The sequence below is a fragment of the Odocoileus virginianus genome, chromosome 17, assembly GCF_023699985.2.
Source record: "Odocoileus virginianus isolate 20LAN1187 ecotype Illinois chromosome 17, Ovbor_1.2, whole genome shotgun sequence".
In the NCBI taxonomy this organism is placed as follows: Eukaryota; Metazoa; Chordata; class Mammalia; order Artiodactyla; family Cervidae; genus Odocoileus; species Odocoileus virginianus.
The window spans coordinates 44,587,800-44,614,049 of record NC_069690.1 but is presented as its reverse complement, the minus strand read 5'-3'; the positions used below and the strand labels follow the sequence as shown (position 1 = coordinate 44,614,049).

At 51.3% G+C, this 26,250-nt stretch overlaps 1 protein-coding gene across 1 annotated transcript in view; it reads left to right on the top strand.

Moving 5' to 3' along the window:
- Positions 1 to 25,201, top strand: part of NMT1 (N-myristoyltransferase 1) — a 32,734-nt gene extending 7,533 nt beyond the window's left edge. Inside the window, exons 2-12 of the mRNA XM_020873498.2 lie at positions 3,303 to 3,411; positions 6,000 to 6,144; positions 12,752 to 12,870; positions 13,456 to 13,547; positions 14,401 to 14,517; positions 15,289 to 15,459; positions 16,289 to 16,397; positions 19,028 to 19,198; positions 19,764 to 19,931; positions 20,902 to 21,039; positions 21,747 to 25,201. Coding sequence (XP_020729157.1) covers positions 3,303 to 3,411; positions 6,000 to 6,144; positions 12,752 to 12,870; positions 13,456 to 13,547; positions 14,401 to 14,517; positions 15,289 to 15,459; positions 16,289 to 16,397; positions 19,028 to 19,198; positions 19,764 to 19,931; positions 20,902 to 21,039; positions 21,747 to 21,767 — 1,360 coding nt within the window. The 3' untranslated portion in view covers positions 21,768 to 25,201. The remainder of the gene's footprint in view (positions 1 to 3,302; positions 3,412 to 5,999; positions 6,145 to 12,751; positions 12,871 to 13,455; positions 13,548 to 14,400; positions 14,518 to 15,288; positions 15,460 to 16,288; positions 16,398 to 19,027; positions 19,199 to 19,763; positions 19,932 to 20,901; positions 21,040 to 21,746) is intronic.
- Positions 25,202 to 26,250: the final 1,049 nt, after the last annotated feature.

The window sequence follows — 26,250 nt, the reverse complement described above, 5'->3', positions numbered from 1 at the left end:
GAAGGTGGCTCAGTACCTGGTCCCTCAGTGACTGACTTTTCTTTTAAACTTCCCTTTGTTCTTCAAGTGTCTCCTCTCTGTGTTCTTCATGTACAGGTTGAGACAGGATCGTTGCTCAGTAACTGCATGTGCAGATTCAAGCCAATGCAAGGAAAATGAAATTAGCTCTCTGGTTTTAGTTTAGGTCTTGGAGTTTGCCAGGCACTTGTATTAGTAATGCATAAAACAGAACAAGAGTTCAGCCCAAGGTCCTTCCCCAGAAATGGGGTCTGGGAAGAGATGACTACTTCCACTGGACAGCAAGAACAAAAGCAGGAAGGGAACTTTTTAGGGATTTCACCCACGTGAAAAGATGTCTACAGTTGGTGGAAGTAATTTCTTCTATTTTCCTTATGTGAAATTGTGTTTAGTAAGTGTCCAGCTGGTTAATATGCAGCAGTTCTTCACTTTAACCTTTTTGATGCTTTTTTTCCCCCATAAAAAACAGTTCTTATGGTAATTCACTTACAGGGACCAGAGAATTCATTCCATAAGCTGAAATGAGTAAGGACTTATAAATTGTATCAGCAATGGAACCCTGCTTTATCTCCTACCATCAACCAGCTTTTAAACCTTATAATCCTGAGACTGAAGTGAGAATGTCTCTGGAATCAGAAAACCACAGTAGAGTTGTCACAGACTGCAATCAGGCCTGTGCAAGATATCAAAATTGAGATAATAAGAGGAAAACTTTTGTCTTCAGTTTGTAAATGGCTTCAGAGTTCCTGTTCTTTGCCATGGCCTCTGGCGTTTCGCTGAGCTGCTAGTTTTACGGAGCTCGGCTTATCCCCCACTCAGTGGTATCAGCTTTCCTTCTGTGGTGTGCCTTCTGGGTCCCACTGATACCTGGGAAGTGCGTTTGCCTCTGCACCTCATGACCTTACGCTGGGAGTACAGTGACCTCCAGCGTTGATGTGATCTCTCTGACTTCAGTCTTTCTGCACCAGGGGCCTGATGAGAGGCCTGGCCCCACGGGTGCAGGCACACTTATTCCAGGGCAGGGGTGGTGAGGGTGGAAGAGCTAGATGGGAACTGAATGTGAGGGGCCACGGGGAAAGCTGGGTCGGATACCTTCTAGAGTAAGAAGCTGCTGTCACCGTAGACTTTCAAGCATGGGAGGGACTGGTGGAAAGCCATTTTCACAGAGCCGAGTCCCTCTGCTGAGTTTAGGATAAGGCAGAGCAGATGTGAGGTCAGGGAGATCCAGGAAAGGCTGGGGATTACTTTAGTCCAAGTGTAAGGTCATGAAGTGTGGATGGGAGTGCTTCTAGCCAGGACTAGGAAGACAGAAATCTGAAGGCATTCTACAACAGGAAATGGCAGCACGTTGCCTGCTCCCTGCACGACTTACTAGGAGATGAGAGTTAATATTCGTAATAACCCCCAGGCACTTTAAGACCATGAAGCCTTTCTGAATTATAAAATAAAGCTTAAATAGTACTTACCACGGTGGTATGTAAAATGTATTTTATACTATTTTAATTCTTTGAAAATTGGTTATCTAGCCTATACAGCTAAAACAATACCCTGCACTTAGCTGATCTGCAGAGTAGGGTTTACGGTACCCTTTGATTGGACTCCTAATTTTGACTTTCTTTAAAAAAAATTTTTTTTTTTTGGCTGTGCTGGGTCTTTGTTGCTGTTCGGACTTTTCTCTAGCAAGCTGGGGCTTGCTCTGTAGTGGTGGTGTGCCGGCTTCCCATTGCAGTGACTTCTCTTGTTGCAGAGCACGGGCTCTAGAGTCCCGGGGCTTCATTGTTTGCAGCGGGTGGGCTCAATAGTTGTGGCTCCTGGGGCTCCAGAGCACAGGCTGAATAGTGGTGTTGCACGGTCTTAGCTACTCCGAGGCATGTGGGATCTTCCTGGACCAGGGATTGAATCTGTCTCTCTTGCATTGGCAGGTGAACTCATTACCACTGAGCCACCAGAGAAGCCCTTTATTTTAACTTACTTAATGGAAAATTTCCAGAGAGAATGGCAGCGTGATAGCCCGGCATTACTCCTGGTCTGACAATGCCAAGATCACTGAAAGCATGGCAGGAACTTAATTTTGACAGTGATTAGGGAAGCAGGCTTCAAAGTGAACCTTAAAATTCATCAGTAAAATGAGGGAAACCCAGTATCAAAGCTAATATCCGAAACTCAACAAGAATTGGGAGAAAGCATTTGGGAGCAAATAAATGAAAAAAGATGTTAGCAAAACACAGTGTAATATGTGATTTGTGTCTCAGTAGAAATGTTGAGAGATGATACAGAGAACAGTTTTTTAAAAGCCTGTAGAAAACGGTTAAATGTGGCTAAGAAATTGTTTTTGCTTCCTTCGTTGGGTGAGTCATGCAGAAGGAAAGCAGCAGGAGGAAATCCCCGTTGCTGTGGTTCACACGCACACACATGTTGCATGTGTAAATCTCTTCTGAGCAGGGCTGGCTGGGTGTTCATTGTTGTTGTTTTCCCAAGATTCCTATTGCTGGGTTTTGCCGGTGGGGGTCACCCAGTCGAGCCAGCTGACAGTTGTCCTCTATCCTACAGGCCTGATTTAGGCATTTCTCATGATCGCTTGACTATTTTGGACACAGATCACAGCAACATTAAGCTGCCCTTTTCCTTGCTCCTTCCTCCCTTCCAGAGCTGCCTTGTGTCTTAGGTTCAGCTGGTGCAGCTCAGAGAACCCAGTGCAGCAGGATGGGGGAAGTGGAAGTGAGGAAGAGTTTCCAGAAGATCACTTTGGGCTGCCATCCCTTTAAATTCTGGACTCTAAGGAAGAGTTGGTAACATGAATGCCCTGTTAACAATTACATTTTCCTTTGATGTGAGCAACCCGACAATCTAAAGGAAATGAACCACTGGAATTCCCTGGTGGTCCAGGGGTTAGGACTCCACAGTTTCGCTGCTGAGGGCCCAGGTTCCATTCTTGGTCATGGAGATAGGATCCTTCAAGTCAATCGGCGCAGCCAAAAAAATAAAGAAAATAAACCACATAAAATAAAAGCAAGAACAGAAGAGGTCCTTTCAAACAAATAGGCTGTTCTTTGCACATGGCTCCCTCCCTGGGCACTCTCCCTCCCTGGTGGGAGTGGAGAGGAGAGCTGTGTCCGCTGGCATTCTCCAAATGCCCCTTCTGGGGCCTGGATTCTCTGGTCTGCTTCTGAAGCCTACAGGCTTGATTAAGAAAGGTCTGGTTCCACAGAAAGCTTCTTTGTCAGTGCAGCTCAAAACAGATGATTTTTTAAAAAGCCTGCATCAGTATTTACTTTGTCTTACAGTGGTTTGAGTCCAGCCAATGACACTGGAGCCAAAAAGAAGAAAAAGAAACAAAAAAAGAAGAAAGAGAAAGGCAGCGAGACAGATTCAGCCCAGGATCAGCCTGTGAAGGTAACAAGGAGGCTCTGTTTTCTTGGGCCTGAGAGTTGCTTTTTCAGAAGAGAGGCTTTGGGATAGATGCATGGGAACAATGTAATAGATTGCCAGTCTCCACTGGTATTACTTCAAGATGGAGGGGTAGGCTCCCCCTGCTGCCCTAGACCTAAGTGATGAAACTGCTGGTCTACCTTGAAAGGCACAGCAGGTTAGACGTTGACCCCCAAGCACAGTGCCCCCTCAGAATTTACGTGCATAACTGCATGTGGTGCTGTGCTAGGTGCTGGAGAGGATTCCCTCACGACAGCCTCCTGTGGGCTAGAGTAGTGGTTCTTGGCCTTTTCTTTCTCTGGTCCCCACCACTATGAAAATGAAGGTCTGTTCCTTTTAAGGCAGACCTTTATGTTTCTCAATCATTCTCTAGATGCCATCGTCACAGTACTGAGACCCCCACAGAGCCCATTTCTGAGTTCCATAGGTGAGAACCACTGGCCTAAAGCTTACGTCTAAGACTGACACACAGACACGAAACACAGAAGTGTGGGTAAGGATTGTTTTGTTTCGTAAATAAAACAAAATTAAGAAAAGAAAACCTTTTAGGTTTTCCCTGGTGGTCCAATGGGTAAGACTCTGAGCTCCTAATGCCGGAGGCATGGGTTTGATCCCTGGTCAGGGACTAAGATCCCATATGCATGCCATACACGGTCTGGTCTTAAGACATTAAATAAAGAAATAAAGATTAACGTTTCTTTTTAAAAAAAAACAAACCTTTTATTTCAGAGAAGTGCTATCCTCTTCAAAGCAGGTCCTGGAGGAAGCTCAAAACAGATCCATAATTCCTCTTGGTATTACTTCAGTTTACAAGCCTTACAAAAAATCTAGTCTCATCAATATACCCACACTTTGCTTTATGTCTCAAAAGTTAGACTCCGCCTCAAATCTCCTACCTTATTGAGATACGACTTCAAGCAGTTTTTTTAATATTTTCAATACCAAACCCACTATGAAAAAAAGTCACCACTGTTGACCACCATGTTGGCTAGCTAGGTTCTTGCCAGGCACATCGTTTAAATTAACGAGGTGCCTTCAACTTCTCTACATGGTAGGTGGGAGTCTTCCCATGTTAAAGATGTGAGGAAGTGGTTTACCCAGGTCTTTCAGTCAGGAACCCAAGCCCAAGCCCTACTTCCGCTTCAGGGATTCTTGTTTGTTTCTTTCTCTGGGGGTGGGTGTTTGGATGACTCCGGTGGGGGGTTTGAACTCAAACCTTTATCAAAATGGTTCACTTTGAAATTAGAACAGAACACCATTTGCATAGCCCTTCTGTTTTTCTCTTTATGAGAGTGATGCCATACATTATAGGGAATGTAGGAAAAAACCTAGCAACAGGAACAAAATGAAAATCACTTAAGAGTTCTGCCTTCCAGGAATGAGCAATATAAATATGTTGGTTTGTAGTCTCCCATTCCTTTACAATTTAAATGAAAAAAAGAAGTAGTAAAGTATTAGAGGAACCTAAAGGTGTTTATTTGTAACCAGACATAAGATCCAGAAGCCATAAAAGAAAAAGTAACAACTATTAAACTTCTCTGAAAAAGTCAAAAGATAACAAAGTGGGCAGTTACTTGCACTACATAAGTCAGTCAGTTTAAAATAATGAAATAAGCAAGCCATTCACAAAGAAATAGGTTTTTATATGAAAAGATGGTTCAACTTACAATGAAAATTAAAGCAACTATTTCCCCCCCCTAGATTGGCAGAATTTAAGATTTGGTAAATCTAATGATGAGAGTCTTGAGAAACATACTCTCATACACTGTTCGTTGTTTTATTAATTGATACTCTCTTCTTAAAGAGTAAGTCGATAATACATGTAATCTCAAATGTACATCCCCTTTGACCCAGCAGTCTTCCTTTCTTAAACTTTATCCTGCAGAAGGACCTGTTCAGTGAGCAAAAAATAGATGCAGAAGAAAGTTCATTACAGCACTGTCTGTAAAACTGAAGACCAAAATCACCAAATGCCCACTGGTAGGAGGCTGGCCAGATACATTGCGGTCTGTGCTCTTAGGGGAATCAGCTGTTGAATGGGCAGGTCTACGTGACCCCCTGGAATGGTCTGTAAGATACAGTGTTTAAAGAAGGTCAGTCAGTAAAATAATACTGTGCCATCCAGTTTGAATTTTTGAAAATAGTGTGTGTGTTTGGAACTTGCATGCAGAAAAGTCTGAGATCATATTTACCTTTTCCCACCCTACGTCCCAAATTTAAGACTGTTGATGACAAGGGTTATACCTGAGGGACAGGACTGTTGGGTTTTTTACCTTCTGTGTATATTTACATCGCCGCATTGTTTGAAATTTTACCCTGAGCCAGGTTTCGCCGTCAGACATCATAAGACTAAGAAGAGGAGAAAGCTGCGGGAAGCTCCTGCCCACCGCTCGGCTCGGCGTCAGCCACTCTCCAGTCGTCCTGCGGCAGTTGGCCTCTGAGTCGCCACACCCCTTCTTTGAATTGTACCCCCTTAACTGCTGAACTTGAATGAATCAAAAATGCTTATTAACATAATGGGCCTTTTCTCTCCCCAACTTTGTCTTGTTCAGATGAACTCTTTGCCAGCAGAGAGGATCCAGGAAATACAGAAGGCTATTGAACTTTTTTCAGTGGGTCAGGGACCTGCAAAAACCATGGAGGAGGCTAGCAAGCGAAGCTACCAGTTCTGGGACACGCAGCCCGTCCCCAAACTGGGTATGTATGTGCCTTCTTCCCGAGGAGAGGGCATGGGATGCGCCTGAACCATGCTAAGAGTTCACGCTGGATTGGGAGGCAGGACACGAGAGTCCTGTTGTTCCTTGGTGGCCATTTTTAGAGGGTAGTCTTTACAGTGCAGTTCAGAAAAGACTGTTGTTCAGGGACTTTATCATTTCACAGTAGCCCATATGGAGAACAAACAATGGTCCTTTTAGCCCATCATCATCCAGAATAAATCTGCAAAGAAAGACAGTGTCTAGGCACGTGATGAGTGGGGACGTGTGCCTGTGTATGTATTGTTTCACACTGAGTTTATAGAGAGACTGTCTTGTACATCTGGACAAGTGTTTAATCCGGAATGGGCCAGTCCCCCACCTCTTCCCTTTGTCCCTCAGACAGTGTGTGCTATGCTGACTGCAAAGTGACTTGACATTTTGATTAACGGTTATGGTTTAACACCTGGACTACCGTATACAGGTTTGGTTGGCACCTCTTCAGAAAGCTATGATGAACTCTCAGAGGGGTGGGACGGGCAGAAAATGAGAGCATTCCAGAAGGGACTGGTCGTAGCAGGTTAGAGATGCCTGCTGACACCCAGCCACAGCTCGCCTCCATGGTGACTGCATAGGGCGTTATTGCCAGGAAGTTTCTGTAGTGGTTGTGTCATGATTCTGGACCCATCGATAGCCCAATTTCTGTTTTCTATGTGACTAGCAAAGTACGTGTGTTTAAAAAAAAAAAAAGAAAAGTATGTGTGAACCACAAACCTAGGTGACCTTCAGGCTGTCCGTGTTACCACTCCCCTTCAGAGACATGGTGAAAGCTGACGGTGTGTGGTGGGGAGGGGCCGAGGGCAGAGCGGAAGGCTGGTGAGGGGAGGGGGCATCTGTGCCCTAGGAGAGTCGTCGACTCCAGAGCATGCCCCTCGGAACAGCAAGGTGGGCGGGCATTGCTGAAGAGCCAGTAGACACGCGGACGCTCAGTCCCTAGGCCTGCAGAATCAGAACCTGCAGCGGGTTTGCGTCCACTTTGAGAGTTTGAGAAGTTCTGCTCTGGAGCACATGGTTGGTGGGCAGCTTAGTCACAGTCCAGAAACAGGCTGAAATGTGCCCCTACGGGGTGGAGAGCAAAGCCGTGCCCGGGTGGTTATGGGTGTTGAACGGGCGACAGGCACTGTTGTATTGAAGTCTATCAACTGGAACCCCGCCCTGACCCATCCCCCGAGTCTGCCGGGCTGCCCAGGCTGTCCAGGTTCCAGGCCACTGGCCAAGCCCTCCAGCAAGGCGTCGGGTCACATGGACCTGAATCTGAGCAAACTCTGGGGGATAGTGAAGAGCAGGGAAGCCTGGCATGTTACAGTCCATGGGGTCACAAAGAGTCGGACACAACTGAGCGACTGAACAATGAATGCTGTTACTCCGGCATTACTATTAATGGGTCCCAGTGACCACTCCCCCAGGAAGAATCAAGAGCTACATGCTCCGCCTCTGAGTGGATTACACAGAGAGACATTCAGAGGGAGCTGACATGCGTCTTTACTGGGTTTTGGTTGTTGTTTTTTTTTAATATTTATTATTTATCTGTTTGTTTATTTGACTGGTCTGGGTCTTAGTTGCAGCATGTGGGATCTTTAGTTGTGGCGTTTGAACTCTCCTGAGTTGCCTCATGTGGGATCTTAATTCCCCAACCAAGGGTCAAACCAGGGACCCCTGCATTGGGAGCGTGGAGTCTTAGCCACTGGACTAACAGGGAAGCCTCCATCTTTGCTGTTTTCAGATGGAGTTTTGGTTCGATTTTATTTTTCGTTAAGAATTTGCAAATGGGTGACTCCATTCTTCATAGACATGGCACCTGGTCAAGAGGCAGGTTAGGATAATGGAGTTCACTTCTCTTCTGCTTCAGCTCATTTGCTCTTTGTTGTTTGCCAAAGTTTCTCCACCCGTAAATTAGAGGGTGTTCCAGTTTTATTCTCAGAAAGCTTTTGAAAAAGGCACAGTACTCCTCACTGGCACCTGGATGATCTCGGAAAGGGAGAATGAGGCTCAGTTTTTGGGGTTTTTTTACTATTTATTTATTTGGCTGCATTGGGCCTTGGCTGAGGCATGCATGATTGCTGACCTTCGTGGTCAGATGTGGGATCCAGCTCCCTCACCAGGGACTGAAGGCCGGCCCCCTACACGGGGAGTGTGAGTCCTAGCCATTGGACCGCCAGGGAGGTCCTGGCTCAGTTTTGTTTCCTCACCCCGTGCCTGTGGCAGTGTGTAGTGTGGGACTCGTTGGAAGAGGGATCACTGCGAGTGTCTGGCCAGTCTGCCTTTCAGGTCAGTCAAGTCCAAATAAAGGACTCCTCCTCTGTGTCTGAGTTAGCTGATAGAAGGTACCATATCACAGGCATTAGTCGGTCCTCATGGCTGAGGTGTCAGCCTAGTTCTGCTTCTGGGTGTCCTTTGGGTAGTGTCGTTTATAGCTTCTTGCTTTCATTTTTTCCACTTAAATGAGGGCTAGTAATTGTGAATCTCAAGCATATCAAGTTCCTGTGTTTGCTGCACTCCCCGACTTGTGAGGAGAGTTAGAATTAGATTGTATTCCACTCACGAGAGCTAGGGGCTTCCCTGATGGCTCAGATGGTAATGAATCTGGCTGTAATGCAGGAGACCCGGGTTTGATCCCTGGGTTGGAAAGATCCCCTGGAGAAGGGTATGGCTATGGACTCCTGTCTTCTTGCCTGGAGAATTCCATGGACAGAGAAGTTTGGCAGGCCCCAGCCCATGGGGTCGCAGAGGACACGGACACGACTGAGCAACTAACACTTTCAAGAGACCCAGAATTCTTTAAAATCATCCTCCTAATTTCAAGTTTACAATCATCCTAACTTCACCATTGAATGGCTTCTAAACAGCCAGTGTTTTCAGCTGTATAACAGTTCTCTTGTGTGCCCAAATCAACTTCTCATCCCCTTTTTCAGACCGTGTCATTCTCCTTTTTAAAAGTCACCCCTTTTCCCACACTAATGGAAGGCTGAGGAATCCTTTTTCTTGGCCTGACTTTAGTGGGTTGGAATCTGGCCACAGTTAGATTAGTTTAGAAAGTAACTCTACCAAAGAAAAGGAGAATGTGGACTTGGACTTGGTTGCCCTGGGCCCTGAAAGAGAGGTTTCCTCACTCAGTCCTTCCGTTGTCCTGCTTGTTTGGCTTAAGGTCTCCCAGAGCTCGCATTCTTTTCTCCTAAGTCCTTCACAGTTGCCCTGTGGTGCTTACTTTTGGATCTTGAGTATTAGAAGGCAGAGAGAGTGTTTAGGGGTAGAGTGTACAGAAAGGAACCGTTGGATGCCCAGGTTTGTCTTCCAAAGTTCCCAGTGTCTTCCACAGCTGGTTCATGGAGGCCCAGAGATAATTGGCTGCATTTCTGCCCCCTGAGAAACAGCCCCCCACCTTCTTGGCCAGAGGTGCTCGTGAGCCAGTAGAAGGTGGCGGGCAGGACCCCTGGGCCGCTCTAAGCATTGCCGGCACCCCAGACTGTGAGTCTGCTCTGAGTGGCTTCTGCTTTCTCAGTGTTTCCTCTCTGCTTTGTCAGCTGTGTCTTGCAGATGGTAAATAGCCTTGAGATAACCTATGAGAACCAATTTGTCAACACACAGATCAAGACTTACTAGTTGAATATTTTGTATACAAGTTTACTCAGTTGACAAGCACTTATTGAGTGCTCTTTGTACAGTTCAGCCCTCAGGATGTCACTGCTTCCTCCCATCCCCCTTAAAGACCCATTCAGGATGTCCCACAGCCCTCAGGATAAAGTCCAGCCTCTCGCAGCTTGCAGGGCCCTCCCCGATTGGCTCCTGCTCTTCTCTTCAGCCTTGTCTCCTAGTTTCTTTCCCCTCCTTTCATCTCCAGGTCTTGACTCTGTTCTTCCCGCAGTGTACCCACCACCCTCCCTGCCCCACCCAGTCTACCCCTGCCTAATTCCTAATTATTCTTGAAGTCACATCTTTTTTTTTCTTTTTATGCAGGAACTTAGTTCCCTGACCAGGGATCGAACCTGTGCCCACTGCAGTGGAAGCACGGAATCTTAACCACTGGACCACCAGGAACATCCCTGAGGTCACATCTTTAGATGTTTCTTCCGAGAGGCCTTTCCTCCATCTCCTCCTCATCCCCCCATACTTCACTATTGCAGACTTTCATTATGCTGAGTGGCAAATGCCCGCTTGCTTTGTTTCTTTGGACCCCATGATGACAAGGACCTGCATCCATGTCATTCACCAACTCCTGCCCCCAAGCAGGCACTGTCTAGGATTCCGAGAACAGATGGTGAAGGTGCAAATGGCAGTGCCTGGTGCAGGCAGGACCTGGTAGCCAGCCTGAATGAAATGATCTGGCCTTGAGACTATTTTCATCTGGTGGGGAGGATCACCTGTATCTTCTCAGTGAGATCATCTTGGGGAAAAATGATAAAAGGGTTCTGAAGTTTAAAAAAAAAAAAAGAGGGGTATAAACTCAAAACAAGATAGGGAAAATTGATTAGCACCTACTCAAGACTAGAGAGGGATCCCTGGTATTTCCCAGGGGTCTGGCCCTTGGCTTGTTAGGCTCAAAAAATTATTCGTGGCAAGGAAATGAAAGTGGATTGACTTCTAGTCAATTAATTCACAAGGGCTACTTTATGAATTAACTAAAAAGCCAGTTTCTAAACTCGGGGGGAAAAAATACAGCCTTTCTCCCAAGGAAACCTTCTCTTGAGAGCAGCTTATAAATAGGAGTCAACCGGATTCTTCCCTGCTGTGACCCCATTGTTGCCTGTTGTTTGCAGTCTTTGACCCTTAGCACATTGGTTACAACTTGTTTCTTGACAATTTCCCCAGAAGATGGTATGTCTTGTGAGGCCAGGGACCTTTTCCCAGCCCTGTCCTAGAGCATGATGTCCAACCGGTGTTCAGTGAATGTGCCAGGCGAGAGGTAGACGGTCAGTTCTGATGGTGGTGTCCTTGGCTCACGGCCAGATGCAGCCGTTGCCACTACACCTGCCCCACGGATCCATCCCTGGGAGGGTCCACAGTTGCCTGTTACAGGTTAGAGTGGTGTGCTTGGATGAGGAGTCTGACCATCAGTAAAAGCTTGAGCTGAATGACAAGAATGTGCAAAGCCCTGTGCTGGGAGCCGTGGACTCCGTGGGTCCTCTGTAAAGGCTCCTTATTTTTTAAAAATTTTTGTGGTTTTCTCTTTGTTGCTTTTAATTGGAGAATAATTGCTTTACAATGTTGTGTTGGTTTCTGCCATACAGCAGCTCGAACCAGCCGTAAGAACTGTGTATATCGCCTCCCTCTTAAGCCTCCCTCCGCCACCCCCATCCCACCTCTGCAGGTTGTCACAGAGCTCCGAGCAGGGCTCCCCGTGTTACACAGCGGCCTCCCACCAGCTCGATGTCTGTTTTACACATGGTAGTGTACATACGTCAGTGCTGCTCGCTCTCTTCAAAGACTCTATTTTTTTTTTTTTCCAAAATTTTGTTTATTTATTGCTGTGCTGAGTCTTCGTTGCTGCGCGAGGGCTTTCTCTAGTTGCAGCGAGCCAGGGCTAGTCTCTAGGTGTGGTGTGCAGGCTTCTCATCGCAGCGGCTTCTCTTGTTGCAGAGCACGGGCTCTAGAGTGTGGGCTCAGTAGTTGTGGCGCACAGGCTTAATTGCTCCCAAGCGTGTGGAATCTTCCCAGACCAGTGATGGGACACATGTTCCCTGCATTGGCAGGTGAACTCTTAACCACTGGACCACCAGGGACGTCCTGAAGACTCCATTTTTAAAGTGTACTAAACATTGCCTTCTTCTGAGTTGTGAACATGAATGAATACGCTCTGAACTGTAGAAACTACCAGGGCCAAATAATTCCAGGCTGAAATGATGTGGCTGATGTGTCCAAGTTCTGTCAGATAGGCTTGGTTTGGCTGGGGTTAGGAATTGGGGCTCTGTCTTCTCAGCATCCCCTGCACCCCATCTCTATCTTGGGTGGGGATGTCGTGTCAGGGGGTGTGGTGTAGACTCAGTGATTCAGCCTAGAGGCGCTCACAGGGCTCTGTAAACACCGTGGGCCCGAGTTGGCAGCTGCAGTTAACTGGCCTCTGTCAGTGAAGGCCCAGGCTGGCAGGGCCCAGAGAGAGCCCAGCGCCTGGATGCCCTTGTCCAGCTCAGGAATGGGCCCGGTACACTGTCACTACTGTTGACACAAAAGCTGCCTTGTTGCAACTCCTTATAAATCCATCCAGGTCTATGGGCCTGGGCCAGAGCCATGACAACACTCTATACCAGCTGGGAGGCAGGAAGCCAAGTTAGTCAAGATACATGTTTGTCATTTAGTAACCGAAGGGAGATTTAAAAGAAGGTCCAAGACACCAACCACCTTGGCTCCCAGGATTATTCTGAAGTTTGGCCAAGAATTGGCCCTCAGTTAGGGGCCAAGGGTAGCCAGAGAGACGGTCTGCCGTTGCCAAGAAGAGAGTGTTCTTCGGATGGAGGGCTCCCGGGGACAGGAGGAATTTGCTGAGGTCAGTTTTTGAGCTGAGTCCCTTCCCTCCCCAAAAAGCAAGGGTGAAGCTCATGGCTGTGCTCTACTTGCAGGAGAGGTTGTGAACACGCACGGACCCGTGGAGCCTGACAAAGACAACATCCGCCAGGAGCCCTACACGCTACCTCAGGGCTTCACCTGGGACGCCTTGGACCTGGGGGACCGTGGTGTGGTGAGTAGGCCTGGGCTGACCACCAGCATGGACGGGGCGCCACGTTCACTCAGAGCCCGGCTGAGATGGCTTCTCCTCGGGCCTTCCTCGAGGACTCTTCTAAGAAGAGCTGAGCCAAGCAGGGCTAGCAGATCCCTCCCGTCTGTTGCCTCTGGGATCTGCCCACGACTCTGCCTGCATAGCACACAGCGTCTCTGGCGCGTTGAGAGTTAACCCCTGCCGCTAGCTCCCCAAGGTGGATACCTTTTCTTCTTGCTTTCCCTTTCCTTGTTCTCCGCTCATTCAGTCCCTTGTCTTACCAGTGGAGTGGTCTCTTACTTGGGTGCCATTCTCGGCCTGCCCCACTTCCTGTGTTTAAGTCTGCTCCTCTGCTCCTGCTGACTCAGTTTCCTCTTAAGCACTAGATTGCTTGTTCCAGGAGTCCCTGCTGTGCCCAGATGAAAAGGATTTGTGGGATTAGATAGAGTTTTCGGTAGTTTGCCTTGTCCCAAACAGCTTGGAGCCCCAGGGTATTGGCGTTGGTGTCCGCCCCCCACCCCCGGCCCTAGCAGAATACTTCTAAGGCGGCCCCTCTTCTCTCTGCAGCTGAAAGAACTCTACACTCTCTTGAATGAGAACTATGTGGAAGATGATGACAACATGTTCCGATTTGATTATTCTCCAGAATTTCTTTTGTGGTGAGTTGTAAGGACTTTCCTACAGTTCTGAAGCCACAGAGCAGAAAAACAAGGCACCAGATTGCTCATCCCTTCTAAGTGCCAACCTTTTAATGGCAAATCGGTGTGTGATTTTTGAGACTTGTTTCCAGTGGAGCTCAGAATTGAAACCTTATTTAAGGCATAGTGACTGGGTGAGAAATTCCTTTATGGAATCGGTACCCAGAAGAAAAAATCGTCTGTTGTATAATGACTTCAGGTAAGAAGGGAAGGAGGGATGAGACCTGCTTAAGATTTAAAAGAATAGAGGGTCATTTTCATCCTATTTCCTGAGCATGCTCGGTTGTATGAAAATGGCCTTGCCTGGCTGAGCAAGGTCCCCTTCCCGGCCTCGTTTAATATCCAGGGAGGTAGGGCATGAGGCTGGCGAAGAGGGGACCTGTCTGAAGGGCGAGGGAAAGGAAGACTGCCCGAGCGCACGGCGGGGAGGAGATGGAGCCCAGAGCTCCAGAGGCTCCACAGCCGGCTCCTGACCACGGGACCCACTGGATTTGGAGCCAAGGAGGCCGGGGCTCCGGCTCAGGCTGTCAGAGTGAGTGAGCACAAAGAAACTGGATCAGTGTGAAGTCTTCAGTGTGACAGCCCTGGGTTGGGTAAATAGGCCAAATGTACTGAGCAGCAAAAAAGGGCTATGACTTGGTCCCACTGGTGTCCAGGAGGGTTTGGCCTGAAAGCAGATTTCAGAGAATTGAGCTGTTCCCTCCCCAGGGACGTGGTAGCATGAGGTTAGAGCCAGACTCGGTGGTGGGGCCAGACAGTCTGCCCAGCCTGCTGGCAGGCAGCCCCGTGCCCACAGCTCCTGTCTCTCTTCCAGGGCTCTCCGGCCGCCTGGCTGGCTCCCCCAGTGGCACTGTGGGGTTCGAGTGGTCTCGAGTCGGAAACTGGTTGGGTTCATCAGTGCCATCCCGGCAAACATCCATATCTATGACACGTAAGCACCAGCGCCACCCCCACCCCATGTCCCCACTGTCCTGCTTGGTCTTGGAAGGTGGGGGAAAACATACACATACCTTCCATAGAAGCAGGAGGGTAGTTCCCCTGAAGGGAGGGAACTTGGGTCCTGGGAATAGAAATTCATAATAGGAACTGCCTGTCTTGCTCTGAATTGTTGCTGGGGCTCTCGTCTGTGACCTGGGCTGGAAGGGGTCCACCCTGAGGGTCCACTCCCTGACCAGCTCCATGTTGGCACTTGTGCCAGTCACGCGTTGCCATGCTCGAGCCACTGAGAAGTGGGCTGGTGTGACTCATATCCACAGTCACGGGGCCTTCCAGCTCTGCTCTTCGTGTCTTTGGAAATGTCAAAACCATCTATCTACCACAACCTTCTGGGCTTGGGGGAGTCAGAGCTCCTGAAATCATAGAATAGCCCTTGACTTCTGTGGGGTTCCTAATGGCTGAAGATGGGGCTCCCTCAGCCTGCTCTGCGGGTTTCACCAGGAAGATGCTGGTGGTGCCTTAAATAAGGGCGTTTACTTGAGTCCCACTTACCTTTGGAAGTCTATGTTGAGGAGAGAGCAGGCTCCTTGCCTGGTGCAACAGAGCAGGGTGGCGGGAGGGCATTCCAGTCCTGGCTGCTGAGCGCAGGTGGGGCCAGAACACGAACCTGTGCTGAGGGCCCCGCTCCCTACACGGGGCTCCATGCTTGAAGGGATGGCCTCGCCTGTTAAAAGCCTCGACCCTGGGTTTTCTTCTGACTCTGCAGAGAGAAGAAGATGGTAGAGATCAACTTCCTGTGTGTCCACAAGAAGCTGCGCTCCAAGAGAGTGGCTCCAGTCCTGATCCGTGAGATAACCCGGCGGGTTCACCTGGAGGGCATCTTCCAAGCTGTTTACACTGCCGGGGTGGTGTTACCAAAGCCTGTCGGCACCTGCAGGTAAAAACCTCTTCTTGGAAAGGTTCTCGAAATGGTGGCGTGCCCGCTCTCGTTGGGGAGCTTGTGTCACCGTGAGTCACAGCTCAGCCTCTCAACTCAGTGCATGGCCGAGAGCACCCGCTGCTCTGGTGTCTGAAAAGGTGGGTGGTGGTGCCCACAAGAGCCAGGTGGGGCACATGGGGAGTGAAGGGGAGCCTAGGAACGACGGCCTGCACAGTGCAGGCCCTGTCCAAAGGGGTCAGGCTTTCTTAGCTCCCTCTGATTCCTGCCATGTCGAAATGGCAGAGAGTCAGTCTGCTGGGGTTTTGTTTTAAAGGATGAGCCCAAATCTGGTTCTTTATGGTAAGTGTCCTATAGTTTTAAATGATTGGCTCAGTTCTGAATATTATGTGGGCCAAAGAGAGCATGTCTCATCTCTGTGTGAACCAAGCAAAACCTCTGCCTTTGAAAGTTCTTTGGAACAACTGAGTATGCTCTGCCTTAAGAACTTCTAAAGTGAAAACATCAGTTAGGTGCCAAAGAGGAGGGAGGCAGAGGCTGGATGTTCGGAGAACCTCAGGTCTTTTCCACTGACTTGATTCCCCGAGTGAGGACTACTGTCTCAAGACAACTGCTGGTACGGAGGAGGGACTTGTGAACTTGAGAAAGAAATTATGAGAAGAGCTGTGACCGCTCTGCACTCACTGTGGCGGGGTGGTAGAGCTCCGGGGTGAGGCCGGCTCAAGTGGGGCCTGGCGGCTCTCTCACGCCACCTGCCGGCCATCTGGAGAGGTCCTCTTAGTGTGACTTGCCACGGCCCTCTGAGGACAGGAGGTCTGTGTCCCTGCAGGTACTGGCATCGGTCCCTAAATCCCCGGAAGCTGATTGAAGTCAAGTTCTCCCACTTGAGCAGAAATATGACCATGCAGCGCACCATGAAGCTCTACCGACTGCCAGAGGCCAGTGGGGCCCCGGGTTCTGGGCAGGAGCCGGAGGGAGGGAGGGAGGGAGGGAGGCCGGCCGGGAGAGCCTGGCAGGGCCTGGGGCAGGAGCAGGGGTCTCTCTTACCAGAAAAGCAGCCCAGCTCACAGTTTCCGGATTCCTAGCCTTTCCCTTTCTGTCCTTCTCTTATCTGTAGCGAGAGTTTTACTTCAGTGGGACTCTGTTTTCCTGAGCCTGCACCTGGACTCTTCTCTGGCATCTGTTGGCAGACTCAGAGAGCACCTAGTCTGTAATCTCAGCCTAAGGGAAGCACAGTGGAGAGAGGAATCCACTTGCTGTACTGCAGCCCATCCCAGGACCAGTGTAAACGAGCCACAGAGTGTCTGTTGCTGCCTCAGCCGAGCCAGGTGGAGGGTGGGTGACTGAGCCTGCGAGGGGAGCTGAGATTTCCAGGCTCCGTCCTCCTGCCCAGATTTTGCTGCTGAAGGACTGGGCAGCTTCAGTGAGCTGGTTTTCAACTCTGGGCCTTGGTTTGCCTTGCCAGTGAGATGGATGCTCCTGGGTCTAAAGTCCTTTCTGTTCCCTCAGAGCCCCTCCAGGCAGGGTCAGCACAGTCAGTGGGTGCCCACTGACCTGAGGGCTGACCCACCCCTGGACGGGGGCCATCAGTGTCTAGTTGGGAGGGCCCACTGCAGCACAGTTAGGCACTGCCCAAGAAAGCAGACTAGGGAGCCACGGTGAGTGTCCCCTCCTTTCTGCTCTCATGATAGACTGGTCCCGCCTGCTAGGCAGACAGAGAGGGTTCTTTTCAGTGGTGTTGCAGCCAGGAGAATGTCTCTGGATCTCTGCCTATGGGGAAGAACCCCAGCAGGGCTGCTTTTTCAGTCCAGGATTTGAGGTGTCACTGCGAGAGGTGCCATATAGAAATAAGGTCAGTGAGTGTTCCCCAGCGACATCAGGTTTAGCAAGGAATTTTAACAGCTGGAGTTTCTGGAGCTGCAGTTTTAAAAGCAATTCCTGTTCCCCTGAAACTAACACAACCTTGTTACTCAACTGTACTCCAGTATAAGCTTAAAAATAAAGCAGGTCTTACACTGGGAAGCGGTTGTGTCAGGCAGTGGCTGAGGTATATAAACCTGTTATTATTTAGTCAAGAAGTTGTGTCCCAACTCTTTTCTGACTCCATGGATTATAGCGTGCCAGGCTCCTCTGTCCATGAGATTTCCCAGGCAAGAATATTGGAGTGGGTTGCCATTTTCTTCTCCAGGGGTCAGCATTGAACCCTGTCTCCTGCATTGGCAGGCGGATTCTTTACCACTGAGCCACCAGGGAGCCCCATATAAACCTACTCCACCCCATTTTCAGATTTGGCTGACCTCACTTCAGATGGTAAAGAATATGCCTGCAATGCAGGAGACCCAGTTTCCATCCCTGGGTTGGGAAGATCCACTGGAGAAAGGAATGGCCACTCACTCAGTATTCTTGCTTGGAGAATGGGCAGAAGGGTTGCAAAGAGTTGGACACTATTGAGTGACTAACACTTTGATTTTTTTCACCTTTGTGTATTAAGCCCTTGGGGATGTTCCCTCAGCCACAGTATTTATTCCCAAGCATCACGTGGCTTCTTTTCCACTGAAGCATTTTCTAAGGAGAAGCAGCTGTGGAGTGGGATTCTGGCAGGAGATTAAGTCCTGGGGATTTAATGCTTTTCTTCTGAATTTCACTGGCATCCTTGTCCTGCGAGGCGTGCTACTGGTACAGCAGTGTCCTAGTAGACATGCCTGAGTGGGCATCCAGTGTAGACTCTGCTGGGCCCCCAGGGTTCCACGGTGCCTGTGGCTGGGTGCTGTCTCTGAAGTGCTCTAAGTCAGTAGGAGATGGAGCAGTGCAGAAAGAGATGAGCTGCAGTTGAGTGGGAGAAGGTTGTGAGGCTGGAAGGTGGGGAGCTAAGAAAGCCTTTGGGAGGCCCAGGAGCAGCTCTGGGCTGAACCCACCTCAGCAAATCCATGCATTGGCCAGGGCTTCTCCATCACGGCACCATTGACACTTCGGGTTGGGTAATTGTTGGTCAAGGAGACCGTCCTGTATATTGCAGAATGTTTACCAGCATCCGTGGTTTCTCCATGCCAGTAGCCACCCTCCCCCTAGTGTGACAACCAAAAATATCTCCAAATATGGTCAGAGGTCCCCAGGGAGGCAAAATCGCTCCTGTTGAGCGCTCCTGGGCTAGAGAGACAGCCGATCACAGCTGCAGCAGCCACTGGTTCCGAGGGTGGCTGGGCTTGGGCTCTGTGCTGGGGCGTTTGGAGCAGGCAGGGCTGTGATGGGCTGTGTTTTCTTAGGAAGCCAGCCTGGGCCATGTGGATAAGAGATTGGTGTGACAGCCTTAGCCAAGGATGGCAGCCTTAACCAGCAGGGAAAGGGCCAGATTCACTGTGAGGGCGGGACTTGTGCTTGCGGACGTGGACGGGGTGAGAGGGAGCTGCCTGAGATGATCGAGGAGGCTCTCTTGAGGGCCTGCGGGGATAGACTCAGGGTCAGGGTAGGAAGGGAGACAGCATGAGGTTTTCGGTTCGTGGAGGACTTGAAAGGGAACCAGGGCGCTCATGGTCAGCACATCTCATGCTCTCTGGTTTCTTTCTTCCAGACTCCCAAGACAGCTGGGCTGCGACCAATGGAAAAAAAGGACATTCCAGTAGTGCACCAGCTCCTCAGCCGGTACCTGAAGCAGTTCCACCTCACGCCTGTCATGAGCCAGGAGGAGGTGGAACACTGGTTCTACCCCCAGGAGAATATCATCGACACTTTTGTGGTGGAGGTGAGTGGGGGCGCGTGTTCTGGGCCTTTGCCCCGTGGCCAGGGAGGCGTTCTCCCTCAGTGATGGGTACCCCCAGGCTCAGCAACTGAAGAGCAGTTGACCGGAGAGATGGCACCCTAGACTTCCCGGACCACCTGTGCTTGGTCTACACTAAAGGCAGGAAGTTGTAGCGTGCATTTGCTAAAAAGAGCTCTTCTGGACCTGGCGTGAGCCCTTCATCTCTCCTTCCCCGCTGGTGACCCTGAGCAGAGAGAGCTGAGCCCTGCTTGGTCTGGAGCTGTGGGCATTGGAGGGGTCATGAGCTGTGAGCAGGCCCTGGAGCTGCAGGTGGGGAAGGAGTGCGGCAGAGTCAGCCCCTGGCCCAGCCTGAGTTTTCCTCCCAGCTCTGTCCTCAGGTTCCCTCTTGATGTGCTTTCTCTCTGCATATCCTATTTCAGTATCCACCCATTCATCTGGAGGGGCAGAGCTGCCCGAGGGTGGCGGAGGGCAACGGGAACACTGTGTTCCCAGGCTGCACGGTCCGTGTGCCGGTGTGACCCTGCCTTCTTCATTGTCTTCCCATCAGAATGCAAACGGGGAGGTGACCGATTTCCTGAGCTTTTATACACTTCCGTCCACCATCATGAACCACCCGACCCATAAGAGTCTGAAGGCTGCTTACTCTTTCTACAATGTTCACACTCAGACCCCTCTTCTAGACCTCATGAGCGACGCCCTCGTTCTCGCCAAAATGGTGAGGAGCCAACCAGAGGGGTGGGGCGGTGCTGAGCACGGCTTGCAGTAGCTGCTTCTGGGCGGGGAGCTTCAATGCCTCCTTGCCCTCCTGCTTCACTCTGGGAGCAGCCCAGTAGTTTCCAGCCAGCAGCTCAAAAACTAGGAGGGAGCAAGGAGTGTCCACACCAGGTGAAGGCGTTGAACTCCTGATTTATTTCAATGAGTTTTATTCTCACGGGAGATGCTGCCAAGGAGCATGAATTGCCAGACCTGCAGGGGAGATGAGGGGTTCTCCTTACAACCTCCCCAGCCTGGGAATGGGGAGATTGGTGGTGTCTATTGTGGTGAGTCACCAGAGCCGCTGGCTGGAGAGCATGGCGGGGAGGGGCCCAGGTTTCTCTTTCACCTGAGAGGTTACCCGGCAGCCCTGCCCCATGGGGTCTACCTGCGCTTGGCCTGGCCCACTGTGTGCCGGCCGCCAGTGACCATCTAGTCCCTGATCGGGTCTGTCACAGCCTCAGAGAAGCATGTCACATGTCATAAAGTCCCTCGGTGCACCAAGGCCTGGGACTTGGGGCGTCAGGTGGTGAGGGAACAGTGAGGCTTGTGGGAGTCACCTTCTCTCAGGAAAAGGTTCGGGGCTTGGTTTCCAGTGAGGACTATGAAAGTTACAAGCATATGTCAGGGAAGCGTAGCTAGAAGCAGTGGGAGCGGCAGCCTGGACACCGGGTGCACACATGTGTCCTCTGGGGGACGCTGCGGAGAGGCCAGGGAGGGTGACACTGGTGTGTCCTGAGACCTGCCACCAGAGAGCAGGGCGCTGCCTGGAGTCTGGGTGTCACAGAAGCATCAGGCGCCTCTGAAGGCAGATCGCTGCCCTGGCCGCCTGCCCGCGGGGCGGTTCTGATAGGACAGAAGAAAGCGGGCAGGAAGGTGAGGCAGTGTCCACCCGTCCTCACCTCTCCTTGTTTCTCCCTGCTGCCCCGCAGAAAGGGTTTGACGTTTTCAATGCACTGGATCTCATGGAGAACAAAACCTTCCTGGAGAAGCTCAAGTTCGGCATTGGGGATGGCAACCTACAGTATTACCTGTACAATTGGAAGTGCCCCAGCATGGGCGCGGAGAAGGTATGTACGTTCTGGGCAGCACCCCCACCGCGCTCCCTGGCAGCTGGGCCCACAGGGGGCTGGCCTGGGTCAGGTGTTGGCATCTGTAATAGAAGCAGGGCCTCGGGTCTGGGACCCAGCCTCAGTCTGGGTCCTGGAAGAGTCCCCTCCCTCTGGTGGCCCCGTGAGCAGGGGCAGTGTTCCCCTTTCAGCAGCAGGCGTGAGGGTGGCAGAGGGCACAGGCCCTTGAGCCACACGGAAGTGGGACGGTTGTTTCCAGCCTCTCCTCCCAGCTGGTGAGCAGCCTCATCCAGTGGGACAGGGCTTTGGGACTGTCCCAGGACACTGGCCAGTCACATGCCCGTGGTCTGCCAGGAAGGGAAAGTCTGATTTGAGGGGCTGCTGCCCTTGCCCCAGCATGGCCCTTCTTCCACCAGCTCCAGGGGGCAGCTCAGGGCCAGGGGAATCCGACACTTAGAGGGTACCTGAGGGATGAACTGGAGTGTGGCCTGGTGCCCACCCAGTATTCCTCAGGGTGCCGCAGATAAAGGCTCTGATGTCTGAAGCATCAGGTAGAGGTCGAGTGAGCCCAGGGCTCACCGGAGTCTGCTCAGTCCACACAGCGGTGCTCTGCGGACTCTGTCACTGGACCTTCAGGACTGGATGGGGAGTGGGGGAGTCCAGACAGCCGTTCCCTCAACTCTGCCTCTCCCCCTTGGCTCTCCTAGGTTGGGCTGGTGTTACAGTAACCAACTGCCAGTGAGATTCTGGATAAAGCCACTGAGAATTACCAGGAAATGGAGCCCCACCACTTGTTGGTCCAATTTTCACAAACGTGAGAATCCCTGGCAAGGGGAGAGGAACTGAACCGGCTTTACAGACCGCCACTGAACTTGATGATTGCATTGCAATGGCGTAGGCTGCGAGATGTCATCTCTGGCCGTGTCTGGTCTCCCTGTTTTCCAATTAATAGCATCGTTATGCAGCCGCGATCAAGGGAATGTAACTGCTGAAAACTAGCTCGTGATTGGCATATTATGGAGTTAACGGGTGAATAATAAAAGTATATATATATATTATATATATATATATAAATATTTTAAATATCTTTCATGTTCCAAATGTACAAGGATGTTTGGTCTCTAATGAAAAACTGAATCTAGATCATTCCTCAAAATTCGACTCTTAAGGCCAGTGCCCGACAAACACATATCAGTACAATTGAATTGTTTCCTTCTGAAAGCAGGCATGGACTTTTCTCAGGGGAGCAGGAGAAAGAGGATGTGGGAGGCTTACCCAGTCCCCCTTCTAAATCAGCTGGGTTGATTGGCTTGGTGATAGCAGCGTGGGTGGAGGGGCTCTGCAGGGCTTTGGGGAGGGCTTGGCACTCTGGGAAGAGAAGGTGGAATCCTGGCTGGGGCAGACCCGACTCCGAGGTGCTCCTGCAGGGACCACACCTTTTCTGCGTCCTGAACCTGCGCAGCAGGGGTGACCTGTGAAAGCGCATTTCATGAATCCAGTTCCCTCTTCTCGTCCTCTTGGCCTGCTCCCTGTAGGAAGTCATCCTGCCAACAACTGACTTTTACATCCAGGCTCTCTAGCCAACTGTTGCCAATCTTATATGACAGGGATAAGTCCTGTGAGATTGTTTTTCCACTGCCTAGGGTGACTGGCAATATGAAGGGGACCTTTGACCTGCTTGTATAGCATCGGGGACCTTGTGGAGACTATGTCAGTGCAGGTCCTGCCTAGCTCATCTTAGAACAAAGAACCAGGACCCTGATGCCCCCAGGATTGGTTGGGCAAGGATGGCGTGGGGCTGATACCCAGACCTCGGCCTCCAGCCCTGGGCCGGTGCCTTCCAGCCCATTAGCCATCTCTGCTCCTTTCCAAGACACACAGCCTGCAGGTCATGGCAGGGAGTGGTGGTGAGATGCCAGTCTGCATTTGGCAACAGACATGATTTCCTGTTGCCATTGTCGGAGTCTGATTTCCACTGATTATGTGTTGTGGATTTTTGCAGTGATGATGGTGACTGATGCTGCCTGTGGCCCTCCAAATAATGGAGGCTCCAGTCCTGTGACTGTCACGTAGACATTCCTCCGTTGCGCTCAGCCAAGTGGTTTGGGGAGGGTTGGGCTATGAATTGTCAGCAGCAGCAACTCACATCCAGACTTGTGTGTAACTTTTGCTCTAGGAGAAGGTCAATGGGTGGACGGTGTGACGTGCAGGGTGGGGGGTTTCCTGGCTGCTTTTACCTCTACTTGTAGAGGGAAGGAAGCCTTAGCCAGCAGGCCAGGCTCAGCCCAGCTGTGGGAGCTGAAACCGTGTTCTGCGGGCCAGGAGGGCTATGTTACAGGCTGTGGGCTCTGGTGAGGTTTGCCAGAGACTGATTCTGCAGAGTGCCCAGAGCTGGAGGGGATCGCATGCTTAGTTGGGATGGGGCCATGCTGCCCCTGCCCAAGCAGGGCTGCTGGCCAGGCTTTCTGCAGACGGAGCCCCCAGCTCCACTGATCACACTTTCATCAGAGGCCTCTAGGGGGCCTCCTTTTCCCCCGTTGTCCGTGTGCTGCAAACTGTAGGCCCCCATCGTGGCTGACCTTTGACTCCAAGATACCCAGACCAAAGAAGCTGCTGTTCTCAGCAAGATGTGCACTGCATTCCACAGACAGCAGGAGTCGGAGAGGCAGGGGCTTGCCCACACAGCCTCACAGACATCAGACACATGGCATCCCACGGCCCAGAGCAGCCCACCCTGTGCGTGCTTCTAAAGATGTCAGAGAACAAAGTTCCCAACTCTTCCACTTCAGGCAGGACTGGAACTTGGACAGGCTCCCTGTCACAGGCTTGCTTAGCTCTGGGCCAGGTCCCGGCCTGAGCTGCCTCTGAAATTTGGGGTGCCTGACGGCCTCAGGAGTGAGCTTTGCCTTGGTGACTGAAGTCATGGGATGGAAACTGTGAGGCCCGTGCCCGCTCTGGAAGAAACCGATCGCCTGGGGAGGTCCCAGTGTCTCCCTCCGAAGCCCTGCAATCTCTCCTTGGACTCTGCTGTGCCCTCTGTAGGGACCCTGCCCGCCTTCAGCACCACCCACAGGTCTGCAGGAGTCGGCTCCGTGGCTGCTCTTAGTCTCCTTTTTGCCCAAGCACTCCCTGGGTTCTTCACTTGACCCATTCCAGGACTTCTGGTCAGAGAGCTCAGAGAGAACCATTGCTTGGGGTTTGGGGCCTTGGAGGATGGTGGAGCTGTGACTGGCTTAAACCAAACAAAGGGAAGACCCCAGGGCCTCCAAGCTCATCAGCTGGGACTTGCCTCGGGCCGCCACTCATAGTGCACCTCGGGGGTGTGGCCTCGCCCTCTGCCTCCAGTGCTGGGCTTTCAGACTCTGTGTTCCTGATGTTTACCTCCGGCCTTTGGAATGACCCCGCAGCACAGCCTCCTGTCTCCATATGGAGAGAGCTGGGGAGAAAGGAGGCCTCAGCTCTGGACTGAGGTCTGCACTGTGCTCGTGTCCCCCACGCACGCCTACTTCCGAAGATTCTGCTGTCTTGTTTGAAGGCCGGCCCACATCAAGCCACTGCAATACCTAGGTTTATGGAAAATTTCAGGCCTTGCCTGCAACTCCATTCTAACTGCTGTCACCCACTTGCTGGCTCACTTGAAGCCCAGGGTGGGTGTCCCAGTGCTCTTGAATTCTTTGCCCAAAGATGACCAGCATTTAACCAACTGAAGGGATGGCCCAAAGGCCTGGATAGCTTCACAGCTTCAGCCTGGGAGAGGGTGGCTGCTGGGCCAGGGGATGGGGCGGGGCGTATCTCTGGCCAGGGCCTTTCCACCCCGGGCTGCCTTCTTCAGGCCTGGCTGTCAGCCCTGGAACCAGAGGAGACCCAGGGCTTTGGGTTATTACTGTCAGGGGAAGGCAGGCCTGCAAACAGACTGTTCCTAGGGAGGCTGTGGGGGAAGATTTCGTTTACTTCAGTTCAAAAATACTGATTGACCGCCAGCCGGGCACCCGCATCCAGGAACAGGGAACAGGGAAAGGGGAGGCTTCACCTATGTGTCTTGGCTTTGCTCCGGGCTGTGGGAGGGGCATCCATTTCCGGGGTGGGGGAAGAAATACCAAATGCATTGTTGTTGTGCTTGGTACATCTCACTTGTTTCTAATAAAGGAAGCAGCTGAACACACCCTCCTGCCCTCTTGGTATTCCTCTGGTCAGCAGGTGGCAGTGGAACCCGAGTCCCCAGTCTGGGCCAGAGCCCTCTCGCCCTGCAACGAAGGCCCTCGTGACCAGAGACGCTTCTGAATACTTTCCTTTGAGACTACCCTTTGAGGGCCAGCTTGGCTCTTTTTCCCCTAACCTCTCCCACCTGTCAGCAAGGAGCCGGTACTGACTCGGGTTTACTCTGTGTAAGAGGAGCAGCTAGGCTCTGGGCCAGCACCCAGAGCCTTGGCAGAGCCGGCCCCTCGGTCCAGGTCAGCGTGGCTCCTCTGACAGAGGGCATGGGCACCACCCCTCCCACTGTCCAGATGTCACACCTCCCTTTGCAGGGCAGGAGCCAGGTGGTTCTTTTGAGCCACCTGGGGTGTTTTAATTATTATTTTCTTGACACACAGCATGTGGGATCTTAGTTCCCAGACTAGGGATCTAACCCGAACCCTCTGCATTGGAAACGCAGAGTCCTAACCACTGGACCGCCACGGAAGTCCCCTCCAGGGGTGCTTAACACTGCAAGCTGTCAGGTCCCACTGAACCCAGAAAATTTCCCAGGAAGGGCCTGAGGAACCATGTCTAAACTCCTCCCCACCCTGACCCCTGTTCTCTTCCTGTGGACCTTTTCATTCACTCCCCCCGCCCGTGGCTGGTGCCTCCAAGCCCCTTTCCAGGGAACCTGGGCCCTGAGCAGCAGCCTGAGAGGTCCTACCTCTGGGATCATCCCTGAAGCCTTTCCCTGACCCTCCCAGACCTACAGTTTATGTCTCTCCCCCAGCCAGGACCAGCTCACTCCACGCCTTCAGGGCTGGGGTAAAAAAAACAGCCCTGTGGGTGCTGTCCACCCAGCAATCTTCAGAATTACCAGCTGTGTTTCTTATTTGCCTTCACCTCCCATAATCAGTTCCTGTCAATTTTGTTGCCTTAAAGACTTCCCAGCTTTGGGGCTCTACTAGCCATAAACCCTTCCTCTTGCTGCATCAAACCAGAGATGAGAGGCAGGATGGGGGACTCAGTCTGGTG